At 43.0% G+C, this 17363-nt stretch overlaps 2 protein-coding genes across 2 annotated transcripts; one reads left to right on the top strand and one right to left on the bottom strand.

The window, feature by feature from the left end:
* Positions 1 to 1891: 1891 nt before the first annotated feature.
* LOC125515859 (single-stranded DNA-binding protein WHY2, mitochondrial) lies at positions 1892 to 6552 on the top strand. Its single transcript, XM_048681353.1, has 8 exons — positions 1892 to 2053; positions 3608 to 3693; positions 3777 to 3874; positions 3964 to 4056; positions 4666 to 4760; positions 4854 to 4927; positions 5625 to 5713; positions 6173 to 6552. Exons 1-8 carry the CDS (start codon positions 2016 to 2018, stop codon positions 6293 to 6295), a joined length of 696 nt encoding a protein of 231 aa, XP_048537310.1. The 5' UTR covers positions 1892 to 2015; the 3' UTR covers positions 6296 to 6552.
* A 141-nt stretch (positions 6553 to 6693) lies between these two features.
* Positions 6694 to 10657, bottom strand: LOC125515858 (probable arabinose 5-phosphate isomerase). The gene is made up of 3 exons (XM_048681352.1): positions 9734 to 10657; positions 8453 to 8676; positions 6694 to 7126 (listed from the first exon to the last, which is right to left on the bottom strand). Exons 1-3 carry the CDS (start codon positions 10400 to 10402, stop codon positions 6970 to 6972), a joined length of 1050 nt encoding a protein of 349 aa, XP_048537309.1. The 5' UTR covers positions 10403 to 10657; the 3' UTR covers positions 6694 to 6969.
* Between the last annotated feature and the right edge of the window lie 6706 nt (positions 10658 to 17363).

Genomic DNA, 17363 nt, shown 5'->3' with positions numbered 1-17363 from the left:
TTATAGCCACCCAGTTACGTTGTGACGTTTGGCACACCCAAAGCACTCCTACGGTATCCGGGAGTTGCACAATCTCATGGTCTAAGGAAATGATACTTGACATTAGAAAAGCTTTAGCATACGAACTACACGATCTTTGTGCTAGGCATAGGATTGGGTCTTGTCCATCACATCATTCTTCTAATGATGTGATCCCGTTATCAACGACATCCAATGTCCATGGTCAGGAAACCGTAACCATCTTATTGATCAACGAGCTAGTCAGCTAGAGGCTTACTAGGGACATGGTGTTGTCTATGTATCCACACATGTATCTGAGTTTTCTATCAATACAATTCTAGCATGGATAACAAACGGTTATCATGAACAATGAAATATAATAATAACCAATTTATTATTGCCTCTAGGGCATATTTCCAACACGCGGCCCCTCTTTCCCTCTCTCTCTCTCCCTCTCTTTCCTTTCCCCTTCTCTCTTCCTAGTTGGACTAGGAAAGGGGAGTCCTACTCCTACTAGGAGGAGGACTCCCCCCTCCTTGGCGCGCCCCAAGGGCCGGTCGGCCTCTTCCCCTTGCTCCTTTATATACAGGGGTAGGGGGGCACCTCTAGACACACAAGTTGATCTTCGTGATCGTTCTCTTAGCCGTGTGCGGTGCCCCCCTCCACCATAATCCTCGATAATATTGTAGCGGTGCTTAGGCGAAGCCCTGCGACGGTAGAACATCAAGATCGTCACCACGCCGTCGTGCTGACGGAACTCTTCCCCGACACTTTGCTGGATCGAAGTCCGGGGATTGTCATCGAGCTGAATGTGTGCTAGAACTCGGAGGTGTCGTAGTTTCGGTGCTTGATCGGTCGAGCCATGAAGACGTATGACTACATCAACCGCGTTGTGCTAACGCTTCCGCTTCCGGTCTACGAGGGTACGTAGACAACACTCTCCCCTCTTGTTGCTATGCATCACTATGATCTTGCGTGTGCGTAGGATTTTTTTTGAAATTACTATGTTCCCTAACAGGATTGACCTTGTCAATGAAAATTGGGAGGTCTTTCTGCATGTGCCCCTAAGGACCAGCTCAGTTGTTGTTGTTGAACCCTTGAATCGATTCAAAGGGCTTGACACCAAATATTGTTGTCGTTGTGCATGACAAGAAACTCTAACCTCGTCACCTAAGGAGACGACATAAATCTACACCAGAGGTCTGTCGACTCCATCCTAACGAACAAACTTGAGATGGATCAAAGGCAGGAAACCATCTCGAAGATGAAGCACTGCCCCAGTGAGGACTGAAAAACCCTAACCTGAATTAATAGCCGAAGTCGCACTGGGATTCACTTCCCTGCCACCGACTGCCGGAGTGGCATCTAGAGGGGATGTGAATCCACAGGCTAGTCGGAGAAGCCTGGAAGGAACGAGATCTTCACCCTAGCCGCCGACCGCCGTTGAGAGGAAGAAAGATGACATCGATTTCACAAGAATTTATGTATAATTAATCTTTGTAAGGTTGTTTTATAAGGGTTGACCAACTTTGATACATGGTCTTTTTTTTCTTTCTAAATATATATATGTTTGCTGCATCATGATTTAACGGAAACACCCCACACATGTTTTTTAGAATGTAGTACTCCCTTCGTTTGGAATTACTTGTCGCAGAAATGGATGTATCTAGACGTATTTTATTTCTAGATACATTCATATCCGAGACAAGTAATTCCAAATGGAGGGAGTATATGTCACACACATGTTGAGAGAAATGTATATCCGCGATATTAATATGTTCCCCTTGTCGGAAAAATGTTTGAGAGAAATGATTACAATCTGAATACATCTATCCGCAAAAAAGAAAAAGAAAAACAACTGAATATCGTCGCGGGTTCTGGGCATTGGCGCTGGGCCACAGCCCATTTTCTCGGGTTACTCCTATAAACGCCGTCGGCTCGTCCCGAGACGAACGGCGCCTGCTTTCCATTCCACCTGGGGCTCGGGCGCGACCAACGACGGACGAGCAGCAACAATGCTCCGCCTCTCCCGCTTCCTCCCCTCCACCTCCAGGTCAGCTGCCGCGAAACCCTAAACCTCCCCTCCCCCTCCCCCTCCCCGTCTCCGCTCGGCGCGACCCCGCCTCGGGCGCGCGCCAAATGGGAGACCCTAGCCGCCGCCGCCGCCGCCGCCGTACCATTTCCCTGTCCCCGTGTCCCGATTTCGAGGGTTGGTGTGCTTGCTGAAGCGAATCAGCCCCTCGACCGAGTCCGTGAGCGCGCGTGCTCGGTCGATTCGGGGGATTTCGTTCGGGATTTTATTTTGCATAAATTTGGCTGGGGGGTTTTCTTAGGGTTTAAGAGTTGACTTGTGGTAAGAGCGCGGAGTTGGTTACCTGTCGATTTCTCCGCCCTTTAAATTTCTGCAGAATATGGCCATGTTGTTTCTAGGCGTAGATTTTGATGCTATTTGCGCTCTGACTGTTTCATTTGCTGGAGAACACAATCATCCTAGTCATACTGTTAGGATCAAATTTGGTCATCATAGTAGCTATATGTTCATATGTTAATCAGTGCTCGAAGTGCATAAATGTGTATGGATACAATGACCAACTAAGACAGTAAATTGTTAGTGCCAATTTTAATAGTTTGATGTGCCCTAGTTATTGCACATCTAAGTGACCCAATCAAACACAAAAAGGAAAATAAAAATAATAAAGAGAAACAGTTTTGCTAAAGCACATCTAGATGTGCCATAAGTATTGCACATCTAAGTCCCATATCATATCATTGATCTTACGTTGAGATTCATGTGGATATTTTCTTTTTCTTTTTTTCTTTTCCTCTTTGTGCTTGATTCACTCACTTAGATGTGCAATAACTAGAGCACATCTAGATGTGCCCTAGACACACCCAGAAAGAAAATACCCACACGAATCTCCGTGCAATATCAGTGATATAGGACTTAGATGTGCAATACTTAGGGCACATCTAGATGTGCTTTAGCAAAACATAATTTGATACTACCAGGATCTCATTGTTGTTTCAACTTGATGCTGCTTGCCACGCCCTTGTAAAAATGATGACACCACTGAAATTAGCAATTTGTTGTCACCTGATCAATTTTAATCTTGTTCAGTTTTTCCTTCTGTTTGACATGCTTTGTGATTTCTCTTGTATTTATGTACAGACACAGAGGGTCTCATCTTAAATATTATGTTTTCTGTTTGTATGCCCTATGTGATTTCTCTTGTATTTATGTGATTTATCTTGTATTTATGGTCTGTTGGTTTGTATAATGTGCGCTTTGACTTAATTTGGCCCTCCACATGTAAGGTTTGATGTACGTTCCTTGTACAACATATTGTTCATAACTACAAAATCATGATTGTAGCAAAAATACTTCCAGATATTATCACATAACCTATCTATAGCTGTACTGATTATTGGTAAAAAATATTGTGAAGTTTGAATATTGAAAAGCATGTCTGACTTATAGAATTAAACAGATGGATCATTACCCAACCTTTAAATTAGAGACTCAAGTAGTTCTTTGTTGTAATATCGTTCTGCAGTTTTTCGACCAGTTGCAATGGGTGTACAATAAGTTTTTCTTTGTCCTTTTCAGGGGAGTCACTGACCTAAAAGATGTTCTCTGGAGCGGTTCGTTGACATTCAAGCATGCGCTTTCAACTTCAGCTGCAAATGTTGATGGTACAGCCTTAGTTTATATACTTATTCTTACACAGCCCGCTGCATGCTTCATTCGCTAACTGCAAGAACATCTTTATCTGCAGAGAATGCATCTGTTAAAAAGTATGCGAGCTACACTGTGTTCAAGGGAAAGGCTGCACTTTCTATAAGTCCTATCCTTCCTTTATTCACCAAAGTCGAAGTATGTTTACTTTTATATCTTTGTGTTCCACGTCTAAGCTTCTAGCAAGCAATGCCTTCCAATATATATGATTTTTTGTATGTTATCAGTCTGGAGGATCTCGAGTGGACAGGAATGGGTCAGTAATGTTGACCTTTTTCCCGGCAGTTGGACAAAGGAAGTACGACTATACAAAGAAACAGGTAAAATATTTTCTTGTGTATTTGGTATTTCCTAGTGGTAGAAACTGGTCATAAGCAGGTCAATTCCTAGTCATAGCCCATTTTATCCATATTCTTGCCATGAACTCCAGACCAAATCATTACTGTGACCAGTATTCATATCTAAAGTATACATGACCATTGCTAGTACTGTTATTACTTTATGTTGGATATAAACTCCACTAAAAAATTATGAAGTGTGCACTTTTTAGTAAGCCATAACAAATGGAAGCGAACTTGCAGGATGTTTGCTACAATTAAAGAATGAAATTAATAGTTGCGTTTGGCATGAATTAGCTATGCACACAACAATAGTCAAGAGGGAAGGAAGGTTCATCCTGCATTTAGTTCAACCATTAAAGGATCATCTGTAGTTTGTACTCCCTTTTTTTTTTCTGTTGTTGGTCATAGGCTCAGCTGGCAGCGAAGACCAAAAGTATCTTGATATTTCTCTTTGTAACAACCGCACTGTTTTCTTTTGCTTTTAAGTTCCTCTTTGTAAATTTGTTTTTGTACGTACAACATAGGAATACATTGTCTAAAACTCGATACTGCATTGGGCTTTATGGATCTGGAACATTTGTTTTACAGCTCTTTGCTCTGTCACCTACTGAAGTTGGGAGCTTGATAAGTCTTGGGCCTGCTGAATCATGTGAATTTTTCCATGATCCTTCCATGAAATCAAGGTTTGTGATAGTATTGTGCAAAGAATAAAAAGTTACATACATATACTTTGTGCTTTTAGTTTTAGCCTTCTAACTACACCAACATTTCACCAGTCATGAAGGCCAAGTGAAAAAATCTTTGTCAATCACTCCTCTTGGCAGTGACAATGGATACTTTGTTAACATAAGTAAGTGACTTATGGATCGTATCGCCTTTCTAAGTTCTAATGTACCTTATTTATTATTTTCGATAGTAATTGATTTCGCCCTCCCCCCAAACGCACACATCATTTTTGGGATGTCCAATCTCTGTCTTCTACATGAACCTAGCAAGGAGTGGACTAAAAATCATTTTATTAACTGAACATAATGTCATAATTATCCATGTCAAGGCCTTAGCATTTTCAGAGTTGCGAAGAAATTGTTCTCTTCATCACATGAGTCTGTTTTATTTTCTGAAAGGATGCATTCAGCATGCCTTAGATGACTTAAAAGGCTTTGTGCCTGCCTATGGCTACTTGATATTTGTACTTTTGTAGATGACACAATACTCAAGCTGTGCCATCTGTCCGCCATAGCCTAAATCTAGAATACTCAACTTGTGAATTATATTGGTCCTGCCCACGTGCTCAAGTACAATCTCCTGCATTAATTTGACTTCCGAGGGATTTTATCTCTGAATCTTAAAACAACTGCCTGATAAAAGGGAATGATTCTGCTCTATAGTTATCCTATTCACCATATTTATTCAGCACACTGTACAGAGCTATTATATTTTCTTTGTCCACTACTATCTCTGTATGTTTGTGTTATTCTGCTAGCTTCCTTTTCTTGTGTTGTCATTGAATGATTTTGGCAAGAGATACATGACAATCTTCTTTTCAGCTGTTCTGAATAATGTGCAGAAGACCAACGAACGCCTTTCAGTCCCTGTAACAAAAGCTGAATTTGCAGTTATGCGCACGGCATTGAGTGTAAGTTTCCATGTTGCCATTCTCATCTATTGATGCAGAAGTTTATTACCAGGTTATCCTGACTACCCTAATTCCCGCTGATAATTGAATCGACAGATTTAGTCCAACTAACTGACATGCTGGCAATGCATAACTAACAATAGTAGGTTTGGTGTACTTGAACTTTTATCATAGCTCTATTTCACCGCATTCCGTTTTATAGCATTAGGTTTGTGTCATACTGCATGGATTCATTCTCTTCCACAAAGTTGCTTGGGTCATTGGCCCCTGGTGCTCATATTTGCTTTTCTATTTACGCGATTTTCAAGTATATCATTGTAACTACTAGTGATGACTCATGAGTCATAACAAGCAAATTCAGGCTGTTGCCAACAAATTTTGTGTTGTTGCTTCTCTATGATTACGTTACATGTACATTGATGTCTTTTGACTACTCGCTATATGTATGCATTTGTGCAGTTTGCATTGCCGCACATCATGGGTTGGGACCAGGCCCTATCGACTCACCCTCAAAGCACCTCGACCTCAGCTAGCAAGCCTAGGTTCGAGCGGCCAAATCCAGCTTCGGAGTGGGACAGGTGAAGCTTTCCCCCTAGCAGCAGATAGCCGGAGGGCTCTAAACACCGCCACAGGTCGCCACTGAATGTGTGGAGGTGTGGGATGTTGAACTGTGTTTCTTTTCTGATCAAACTAGGGAACTCTCAGATTTTATGGTACCCAAGGAGATTGAAGTTAGGATGAAAAGCACCATGAAACCTCTTGTGTCTGTTCAGTGCACGTATAGATTCATGGCGAATGTCTATTCTAGATTAAGCTATAACTTGCGTTTGATGTCCTCAGTGGCTGTTCAATCCTGTGGACTGTGTGTGATTCAAATGTCTGGATGCTTGGGAGTCATTTGAATATATCACAAATCTGCCACAAACCGGAGTGCGCTACAGCAACCATTGCCTTTGACGCACATAAAAGGAAAATAAGAATTGACAACTTAAGATTTATTTGACTTCAGCTCCACTTGAACAACCAACGAACAAGATTCCACATATTCCTCTTAACAAAACACTATACACAGGGGCTATGGGGCGATGAGGTAGTGCCTTCGAACACATGCTCTTTCAAATATCTAGACTACAGATGCTACAACAGCGATAAGATGATGTCGATCAGATTCACAAAAATTTATCTGATGTCTTGGGAGGACCAAGCAGGTGCAAAGAACCACAAAGAACCAGGACAGGCTACACACAAAGAATTGGTTACAATCCAGCGGAGACCAACCCATGCAGTGTAATGATCCCAGACACGACGTTTTTGTCATCGACGACAGGCAGGAACTGCACAGGTGAAGGGGGCGACTCCATCTTCTCCATGGCTTCAACGGCCATTGCATCCGCGGTGATTGTCCTTGGGTTCCTGAAAGAGGTCAAGCAGGCCTGTTAGTGAAGGGGGCTCTAGATCATATCAAGCATACCAACAGAACACATGCAAAAGAACAGAAGGAAATTGGTTTGGGTTGATTCAGTTTTATAACAAGATGATGCCACATTCTTCAAAGCTACTTCTAACTTATGCTATTTGTACTCTGGATCTTGAGGGGAACTTAATAAAGTGACCAAAATGCGCTTGAGAAACAGAGCGCACAGTGCGGGGTCATTGAGATCTGAATGTGGCTAGCCAGTAGCATGTTGTCATGAACCACAAATCCCAGGGCATAACAAGAGTTACACTGAACAACCAATGCACCAGGCATGCGCTCACTCACTAGCAGCTGGGCAAATCACCATCTCCTCAGTGACAGCTCAAAACACCCTACCAGGTGATCACTACAGGCAAATGGCATGCTGTTGCCTCTCACATCCACAGAATCAGCACTGCCCTCATGGGAGCTGTGGTCCTTTATTGGGACATGACAAGAACAGGTCAAGGACTGACAACAATACTCTCTGTTACCAGATCTTGTTGCACCACAGGACAACCACAGGACAATTACGAGGAGTACGTTATTGAGCTATCAAGATCCTATCTGGGGCATCAGACCACTTTAACTAAGAAAATAAGGAACATTACTAGGTGGAAGACAACCATTGCATGCAGAAAGTTTAGTTGTTGAAGACCAAAGATTCAACTAGAATGACCAGTGAACAGAATAACTGAAATTAACTCTGAACAAAGGAAACTGGACTTTTAACAGAACACTCAGTAGCCAGTCCTCATCATGAACTGACAGAATATTCATACGAGTAATTTAAGTATATATTGTAAGAAATGACACATTAGGTTTAGGGTACATGATAAAATTTACTCCCTCCGATCCTAACCTTAGTTCAAAACTGCGACACTTATTATGGACCGGAGGGCCTAGCATATACTCCCTCCAGCCCAAAATAAGTGTCTCAACTTTAGCACAACTTTGTACTAAAGAAGTTAGTACAAAGTTGAGACACTTATTTTGGGACGGAGGGAGTATTTCCTTTGATTCTAAAAAGAAACACTTGTTAAACGGCGAGGAAAGAAACAAAAGTCTCTTTTCATGACCGGTTTTATTTTTAACACTTGTGCTTAACTTCATCTTGTTTCAAAAGGCTCTTTATGCCAAAGAAGGATGATATCTTTGTTGAACGATGCCAGCCATGTTATTACCCAGTTTACCATTTTCAGAGTATTATTCCAGATAGTTTTCCAAATCCTGGCTCTACTAGAAAAGATAACGGCATACATAAAGACTGAGCAGAGACAAACCTGTTGCACATCTCTCCAACTGTTAGACTGAAAATAGCTGGCCCGCTTGCCTTGAGTGTACGCCGGAGGTCTCCGTCGGTGAAAGTTCCAATCAAATGATACTCATCATCAACCACAAGAAGACAGCCACAACCTTTACTAGTGAGCTCAGTAAGTTGATCCATTATCATATCTCCCTCCTTGCACAATGGAAGCTCATTTTGTTTCTTCATGACATCCTTAACCTGCAGGGCAGTTTTGCAGGTTATGATTTTGACACACTATTACCTGAAGAACATTCCACATGCACAAGAAAAGAACCAATTGTTTTAATTAAAGGATAACGTAATTTCTCATGGTTACAAGATGCAAGTATTTCACATTGTATGACCATATTATTATCTGTTCTCGTTTCTGGCCAAAAAAGTACGAATTTAGGTAAAACTCAACATGGTGCTGATAGTTTTCCAAACTCTGTATGAATATATAGATCAGTTAAATGAGTTTTAATACAATGACATAAATCAGTTAGAGAAAATGATGTAGGCTTGCTTTAAATTGTGTAACCATACTACTAAACAAGAAAGGCAAAAACATGCATCCATCTGTTTAGCATGATTGTATTGTTATGCAAAATATGTGCCAAAGTATTTTTGTTATCTGATGAACACAAGGGAAAAGCGACCTATCAACAGCAGACCACATTGCTATAATTCCAAGAGGTGTCATAAAAAAAAAGAGAAGGTGACAAGAAACAGCAACAGAAACAAGATGTTGAATGGATAGTGACACAATCGTGAAAACATAACGAGCATGTGCCGCATCATGTGTACAGCATTTCAAGTTGGGGAAATGATGCATGTTTTCTCTCATTTTTAACCATACTACTAAACAACACAAGTAAAAGCATGCATTCATCTAAGCAAGTTTCTATTACGAAGTATCTATGCTGTTGCATGAGCACAAGGCGAAAAGAACTTATCAACAGCAGACCACATCGTTATAACCCCACGACGTCTCATGAAAGAGATAGTGACAAGTATATATAATCACAAATAGAAACAAAAAGTTGGTTGGATAGTGGCAAAATTGGCAAATCATGCCGTATCATGTGTACACCATTTCACCTGAGGAAATTATACAAAGAAGGCCACCGACACGCAATGCATCAAGTACAAATTAGTAATTGTATAAGATCTGATTTTAGATCCGATGTCCCATTGGGTGGCTGCACACGGAATTGCCAAAAACTGATAATAATGTTCATAATGCAGGATAGCTTGCTGATGAAGGAAGGTATACCTTGAAGATGAGGGTCTTTCCGATCTTTCCGGCGGGGTGGTTTGACGCGTACTGGTCCCTGGTGAGGCGGCGCGCCTCCATGATGGCGGCGACGACGGTGTCGCCGAAGACCATCTGTATGGCGGTGGAGGTGACGGGCGCGAGGCCGAAGGGGCAGACCTCCCCCTGCAGCGGGAGGTGCACGTTGAGGTCGCAGGCGGCGGCGAGCGGGCAGTCGGCGCCGGAGGCCGCGGAGGTGAGGGAGATGAGCTTGGCGCCCTTGGCGCGCGCGCAGGGCGCGAGCGCGAGCAGCTCGTCGGAGGCGCCGGACTTGGAGAGCAGCACGAGGACGTCCCCGGGGAAGACGGAGCCGATGTCGCCGTGGAGCGCGTCGACGGGGGAGAGGAACCCGGCGCGCGCGAAGCCGAGGGAGGCGAGCGTCTGCGCCAGCTTGCGGGCCACGATGCCGGACTTGCCGACGCCGGTGAAGAAGACGGCCCCGGGCGCGTCCAGCAGCGCCTGCGCGAACGCCGCCGCCTGCGGCATGTCGAGCCGGTCGAAGAAGTGGTCGAGGTGGCGGCGCTGCGCGTCGAAGAGCGCGGCCAGGTCCGACGCCGCCACCGTCGCCCGCGTCCCCTCCGGCGGCAGCGGCGCGCATTCCGCCGGGGAGAGCACCGGGAGCGAGCCCATGACGCCGCGCGCGGAGGGTGCTCGCGGAAATGCCGCGGCGGCGAGGGGGCGGGAGCAGCAGGATGGGCTCTCTCTGCGGTGAAACGGGCGCCGCGGGAGAGAGGGGTGTGCGGGTGTGTGTCGTTTGCGCGTCCCCGCGGCGATCTGGAGCTAATGGAGGAAGTGCGCTACGAGCTGATTAATTAGGGGATTTTGACGCGGATAGATTTGTGGTGCGCTCTGGCGGTTTGCATGATTGCATCAGCGCTGCCTGTGGCATTGACGGATGCCGGTAGGACGGGGATGGTCGCGCGGTGATTGAGGATGGCAGGGGGTGGCCAACTCGGTGTCGAGACTGCGGATAGATCGACCGACACGTCGAGCAAAGTGTGGGTTTACGGCCCGAGATCGCGACCCACGTGCTCTCATTCGCAGGCTCGTCACGTCGCAGAAGAGCGTGGGACCAATCAATTCAGGAGGTGTTTTCGCGTATATATATGAGCGCTTACGTCTGTATCATGTTCAAAAGAAAAAGAAGAGTTTGGGACCCATCAATTCTAGTAGCATATGCAAAGGTATCCAGACAATAAAATACATCCCTCCAAGATGCAAGGCCAGCAAAAATGATGGGCCCTGGTTGCTCATGATAGATTTTATCAAGGACTTTGTGTAAAAATAAATCGTCGATGTCTCCACATGTCACATATTGCCCGTGTCTTTAGCGAGGAAAAGAAGTTAGAAATGGAGATACCAATGTTAGAGCATCTCCAACAGTTGATGTACAAGCCAATGCTTAAAAATTATTTTAGGGCAGCAGAGATAAGGTATTTGGAGACCAAACAAAATTCTACCGTAAAACTAGTGCCCTGAAATTTTGTCATTTTTCAGCTATCAAACATTTTAAAGTTTATTCGACCCAATAAACCCAAGAATAATAATATCAAACTCATGTCAAATTAATCCAAAACAAATAAAACACATCCATTACATAATTAATACATAGTTCATCAGTCCACAAGCTCAAATTCAACATGCTTGTTCATCAAACATAACACAAAATTCATCGCTCATGATATGAAACATAGATGGACCATCCGAGCTATATGAAAGTTGAGCTATTCGAGTTGATCACCCCCCGCCCTCCCCAGCTGTATGAAGAAGTGTGCAACAGTCAAATTTTCTTTGTTCAACCTATATATAACTAGTGTGTATGCACGAATGCACGTGCAATGCACGTCTTAACAGTATGGTGTGATTCCACAAAAAAATACTTTGAAAAATGAATTCCGAGCAAAAAAAATATTGTTGATGCACACGAAATAGAGTTTAGAAATTTACTAATTGGTAGTATAAAATGCAACTACTGCCTGCGGCCATCCAGAAATTTTTGAAGAATATAAAAAAAGCACGTGGTGGAACCCACAAATTGTTTACTTCAAGTTTAGTTTCTCCTCCAGACCATCTCACATCGGCTCACAACCAACTCTCTTTTTTACTCATCACAACCTGACAATTGCAGCATAGTAGAGGAGGCATAGGTCTTCTTTTCAGGAAGGTATGACACGGTGCAGCGATGATTCCAGAACCAAGTAGATTCAGCTGCAGGCACTGTTATGGTTCCAGAACCAAGTAGATTCAGCTGCAGGCACTGTTATGGTTCCAGAACCAAGTAGATTCAGCTGCAGGCACTGTTCACTGCGAATCCCTCCAATCTCAGCCGTTAGATTTAGGAGATTAGTGTCTAGGATTGATGCTCTAGGTGCAATCCAGGACTCGTACACTATATAGTAGTATAGATAGTATAGATATGCAACCTATCTTGCCCGGTCACAAAAGAGAGAGCTTCATTACAAACACATTTATTGAGAGAACTCATAGGTCTTGTGCTAAGTTCAATGGCATTTTACTCCAATATCCATGGCAAGCCTTTGAATCTCTCCTCTCCTCTTTGATTTCAAGTCAAACTTTCAAAGATCTAACCTCCCCAATCCAAGGATCCATTCTACAAGGGTTTGAGTGTGCATGAGATTATATTTTCAAGCATAAGAGATTTGTTGCCAAGAAACCTCGGTCTAGTTACTTTTGGAGGGGTGCGCACCTCCTAGATCGGGCTTATTGTGACTGTGAGCCTTCAAGGCGTGAAGGAACCAAGAATTTTGTGAGGGCTTGGAGATCACGTAATTCATTAATATATACCATCTGTAATGCTTGACCTTTTGTGAGGGCCATGGCGGAATAGGTTGTTTGGTCTTTGTGGGCCCTTTGTAAGCGTGGAAACCAGGACCTTCATGGTGTTTGAACATATGCGGTTCGAAGCCTCCATCAATGTGGACTAGTATAGCACCAACTTTCCGGACGACGAACATCATCGAGCCCCCATGTTTGTAATCTCTACCATCACACTCTTTACCTTGCATGTAAATTTAGCTTGTGTGCTTTGCTCTTTTATAGATTTGCATGTGTTGCATGCTTTAGCTAGCCACTAGATTATCTTAATGCTAAGAATTAGAATTGACTAGACCTCTACTTGGTCTTAGATTTTTAATATTTTGTTCACCCCCTAGACTTCGAAAGAACCTACACGTCATCGCCATCTTTGCCCTTCCTACCGTTGTTTCTCATATGTAGAACATCTATAATTCCCTACTAAGACATGGTGTAGTATGCAATTAGTCTTTCCCCGATGATTTACTGCAACTTTATATACATGTGTTAGAAAAGAGTATGTAGTTTCCCATGTCTTTATGGCGCCGATGATCTAGTATGATTAGTATGCTTTAATATGATGCGAACCTTCATGATAGTGCATGTGCGCACATGCACATTAGATAGGCATAATAGGTTTTTCAACATGTCTAGTTAGATAAAATATGGCGAGTTCTCGTTCATGATGTATGGGATTGTAGGGAAGCCACATAACTCAAAGCTGTGGTTGGGTTTCTACCTTAATTATTTCCAATGACAGTTGGGTATTCCATTGGGGATTCAACCATAAATAGTATATTAGTCAAGGGTGTTGATGCATCCTAAGCTGAGGATCCTCCCTTGTACTAAATGTAAAATGTGTATCGTTTTTTCATTATGGGAGTCAATAGTTGATACGTTCTAAAGCGTGTCTATAACTTTTGAAGTTTATTTGTCAACTTCTTATGATTTTATTAAATATTTCAATGTTCATTGGACTAACCTACTAATTATTGCAGAAGGGAAGTATGACATGTTTAATGCCTCCCAAACCCTAAAAACTTTGGAAAACTTGCAAAAGATGGAGCCAGGGGGTCTTGTGGGCCCCATGTGGACCTTGGTACAACGAGGCCCTAGGGTCTGCCCTTATAGTGTGTGGAACGCACAGGTTCACAGGTTCCCTTGACTTGGGTATTCGTGCCTAGCTTATATAAACTGTGTGATCACTGATCTAATTAAGAAGAATTTATATATCGCCACTGCAGCAAGATAGTCATGATTCCAGGCGTAGCCTATTGGAATTCTCTTCCCAGTTTGGAGTACGTCGACATCTTCATCAACCATGCCTCCCCACTACTCTCACATGAGGTGTGAGTAGTCCACCCTCTAGATCATGGGTTCGTAGAAGTACTATGTAGCAAGATCTCTTTTTCTGCTTTCAAGATTACATCGCATAAGTGTCCATCATGATTGCAATCATCTCTGTTTAATTTTTGCGATCAAGAAGTACCATGCAGCTAAATATAACTCATATATTTTTGCTACATATAACTCATATTTTGTTATGCACATGTATGGTCAGACTAGCACAAAATGTGAGGGGGCCTAATAGACCCGGACGGATGTCACCACCTTTTTTGTCATGATCCAATGCATTGTGGGTACTCCCAATGTCTTTTAGGTGTTGTATATAAGTGATGTTGTATTTCGTTGGTTTAGGGATAAAGTTTCTCAACATTGTGGCCGTTTATTGAGAGAAGGGAAGGAAAAAGATAGGATAAGAAGCTACACTGGACCTAGGGAAACAAGCTAAGAGTCGTATCTTCACTAACATACAACGCCCCTCTTTCTTATTTAATTATTGTGTCGCCTCAATATTTTTATATGAAACCATGATAAGAGACAAGCATTGGGATGCCCTAAAGAGAAGATTTGTTACAACATAACGGAAGACAGCAAATGATATGGCTTTATAATGTGCTCCATGTAATGTTCTACATAATATATGCCTTTCTTCTCTTATATGTCGCATATTATGTTCTTATCCTTTTTGTGTCGAGATTCATTGTGTGTATGGAACATAAATTGATGCAAATTAACAGGTGAATAACACTATTTGATGTTTTACTCGTATTGAAAGTTTTTTTTAGAAAAGAAGGATGACCCCCGGCCTCTGCATCTGGACGATGCATGCGGCCACTTTATTAATTATTTACACAAGACCTTACAAAGTCATACAACAGTAAGACCAAAGCCACCATCTAGGCAACAACTCTCGCTACTGCTATCCAATTGATGAAGGGGCGCTGAAAATCTGGGTCTAATTGAAGGAAATATGCCCTAGAGGCAATAATAAAGTTGTTATTTATATTTCCTTATATCATGATAAATGTTTAGTATTCATGCTAGAATTGTATTAACCAGAAACTTAGTATATGTGTGAATACATAGACAAACAAAGTGTCACTAGTTTGCCTCTACTTGACTAGCTCGTTGAATCAATGATGGTTATGTTTCCTAACCATAGACATGAGTTGTCATTTTATTAACGGGATCACATCATTAGAGAATAATGTGATTGACTTGACCCATCCGTTAGCTTAGCACGATGATCGTTTAGTTTGTTGCTATTGCTTTCTCCATAACTATACATGTTCCTATGACTATGAGATCATGCAACTCCCGAATACCGGAGGAACACTTTGTGGGCTACCAAACGTCACAACATAATTGGGTGATTATAAAGGTGCTCTACAGGTGTCTCCGATGGTGTTTGTTGAGTTGGCATGTATCAAGATTATGATTTGTCACTCCGATGGTCGGAGAGGTATCTCTGGGCCCTGTCGGTAATGTACATTGCTATAAGCCTTGCAAGCAATGCAACTAATGAGTTAGTTACGGGATGTAGCATTACGGAACGAGTAAAGAGACTTGCCGGTAACGAGATTGAACTAGGTATTGAGATACCGACGATCGAATCTCGAACAAGTAACATACCGATGACAAAGGGAACAACGTATATCGTTATGCGGTTTGACCGATAAATATCTTCGTAGAATAAGTAGGAACCAATATGAGCATCCAGGTTCCGCTATTGGTTATTGACCGGAGACATGTCTCGGTCATGTCTACATAGTTCTCGAACCCGTAGGGTCCGCACGCTTAACATACGGTGACGATCGGTATTACGATTTTATGTGTTTTGATGTACCGAAGGTACTTCGGAGTTTCGGATTTGATCACGGACATGACGAGGAGTCTCGAAATTAGGGGTGGAAACGGATCGAATGTGGATCGGATAGTGCTCTTACCACTTCCATTTTCATATTTTCAAAACGAATACGAATCCGAATACGGATGTTATCGGATATGGATGCGGCTCGGATATTATTCGAATACGGATACGTATCGGATATTTTCTTAATTCGGAATGGATACGAATAATATCAACATATTGCTTAAGTAAATTAGTCCATAGCTATGTGACCTGAAATAATCAACTTGTGACATACAATAAGTCAATGATAAATAGGTTTATGAATAAATACTATTATAATGCATAATAATTTATAAGTGTAATCATATAAAGAGTAAAATTTGACCCGTTATTTGGCTTTTATGTTGGATAATTGGAATACTGGGTCTAGAATTTTGAAAATTACCTCCCATAATCTTATCTGGATATGGATATATCCACTTCCATATCCATATTTGTGTCAAAATCTCCTACCATATTTTATTTATTATTTGTTTAATAAATTCAGATACGGATAATTTCCATTTCCATTTTGATTCGGATGCGGATGTTTCGGATACGAATAGGCATTTTCTCGAATACGAATATCGGATATTTCGGATTATCCGCTACCACTTTCCACCCCTACTCGAAATGGCCGAGATGTAAAGATCGATATATTGGAAGCCTATGTTTGGACATCGAAATGGTTCCGGGTGAAATCGGGAGTATACCGGAGCACCGGGGGGTTACTGGAACCCCTCGGGAGGTATATGGGCCTTATTGGGCCTTAGTGGAAGAGAGGGAAAAGAAGCAAAGGAGGGGGCGCCCCCCCAGCCCAGTCCGAATTGGGAGGGGGGCCGCCCCCCTTTCCTTCCTTCTTCCTCCTCCTTCCTTCTCTCCTAGAACCAACAAAGGGAAGGGGGAATCCTACTCCCGATGGGAGTAGGACTCCCTTGGGGCGCGCCTAGAGAGGCCGCCCCCCTCCCCCTCCTCCACTCCTTTATATACGGGGGAGGGGACACCCCATGGACACACAAGTTGATCATTGATTTTTAGCCGTGTGCGGTGCCCCCCTCCACCATAATCCACCTCGGTAATATTGTAGCGGTGCTTTAGGCGAAGCCCTGTTCCGGTAGCAACATCATCACTGTCATCACGCCGTCGTGCTAACGAAGCTCTCCCTCGAAGCTCTACTGGATCGTGAGTTTGCGGGACATCACCGAGCAGAACGTGTGCAGATCGCGGAGGTGCCGTATCTTCGGTCGGTCGATTGTGAAGACGTACGATTACATCAACCGCATTGTCATAATGCTTCCGCTTACGGTCTACGAGGGTACGTAGATGATACTCTCCCCTCTTGTTGCCATGCATCACCATGATCTTGCGTGTGCGTAGAATTTTTTTTGAAATTACTGCGTTCCCCAACACTAATGCCAAACAGACCTCGCAGCCAAACCTAACATCTAAGACCCGAGGTCCCAACCAGGATGCCTGCCGGGTATGGGTCGCCCACCAGTCTAGCGCACTCCTCAACTAGGACGCCTGCCAGGTATGAGGCCT

The sequence above is a fragment of the Triticum urartu genome, chromosome 6 (assembly GCF_003073215.2).
Source record: "Triticum urartu cultivar G1812 chromosome 6, Tu2.1, whole genome shotgun sequence".
In the NCBI taxonomy this organism is placed as follows: Eukaryota; Viridiplantae; Streptophyta; class Magnoliopsida; order Poales; family Poaceae; genus Triticum; species Triticum urartu.
The sequence above is the reverse complement of the archived record's forward strand: the minus strand, read 5'-3'. Positions and strand labels throughout refer to the sequence as shown.

What these genes read in the sequence shown, in the direction of transcription:
- LOC125515859 (XM_048681353.1), top strand. Translation starts at nt 2,016, where the DNA reads ATGCTCCGCCTCTCCCGCTTCCTCCCCTCCACCTCCAG. An exon ending in TTCCTCCCCTCCACCTCCAG is followed by an intron (nt 2,054 to 3,607) that starts GTCAGCTGCCGC and finishes TGTCCTTTTCAG; the next exon opens with GGGAGTCACTGACCTAAAAG. An exon ending in ACGACTATACAAAGAAACAG is followed by an intron (nt 4,057 to 4,665) that starts GTAAAATATTTT and finishes TTTGTTTTACAG; the next exon opens with CTCTTTGCTCTGTCACCTAC.
- LOC125515858 (XM_048681352.1), bottom strand. Translation starts at nt 10,402, where the DNA reads ATGGGCTCGCTCCCGGTGCTCTCCCCGGCGGAATGCGCGCCGCTGCCG. An exon ending in GAAAGACCCTCATCTTCAAG is followed by an intron (nt 8,677 to 9,733) that starts GTATACCTTCCT and finishes ACTGCCCTGCAG; the next exon opens with GTTAAGGATGTCATGAAGAA. An exon ending in GTTGGAGAGATGTGCAACAG is followed by an intron (nt 7,127 to 8,452) that starts GTTTGTCTCTGC and finishes GACCTCTTTCAG; the next exon opens with GAACCCAAGGACAATCACCG.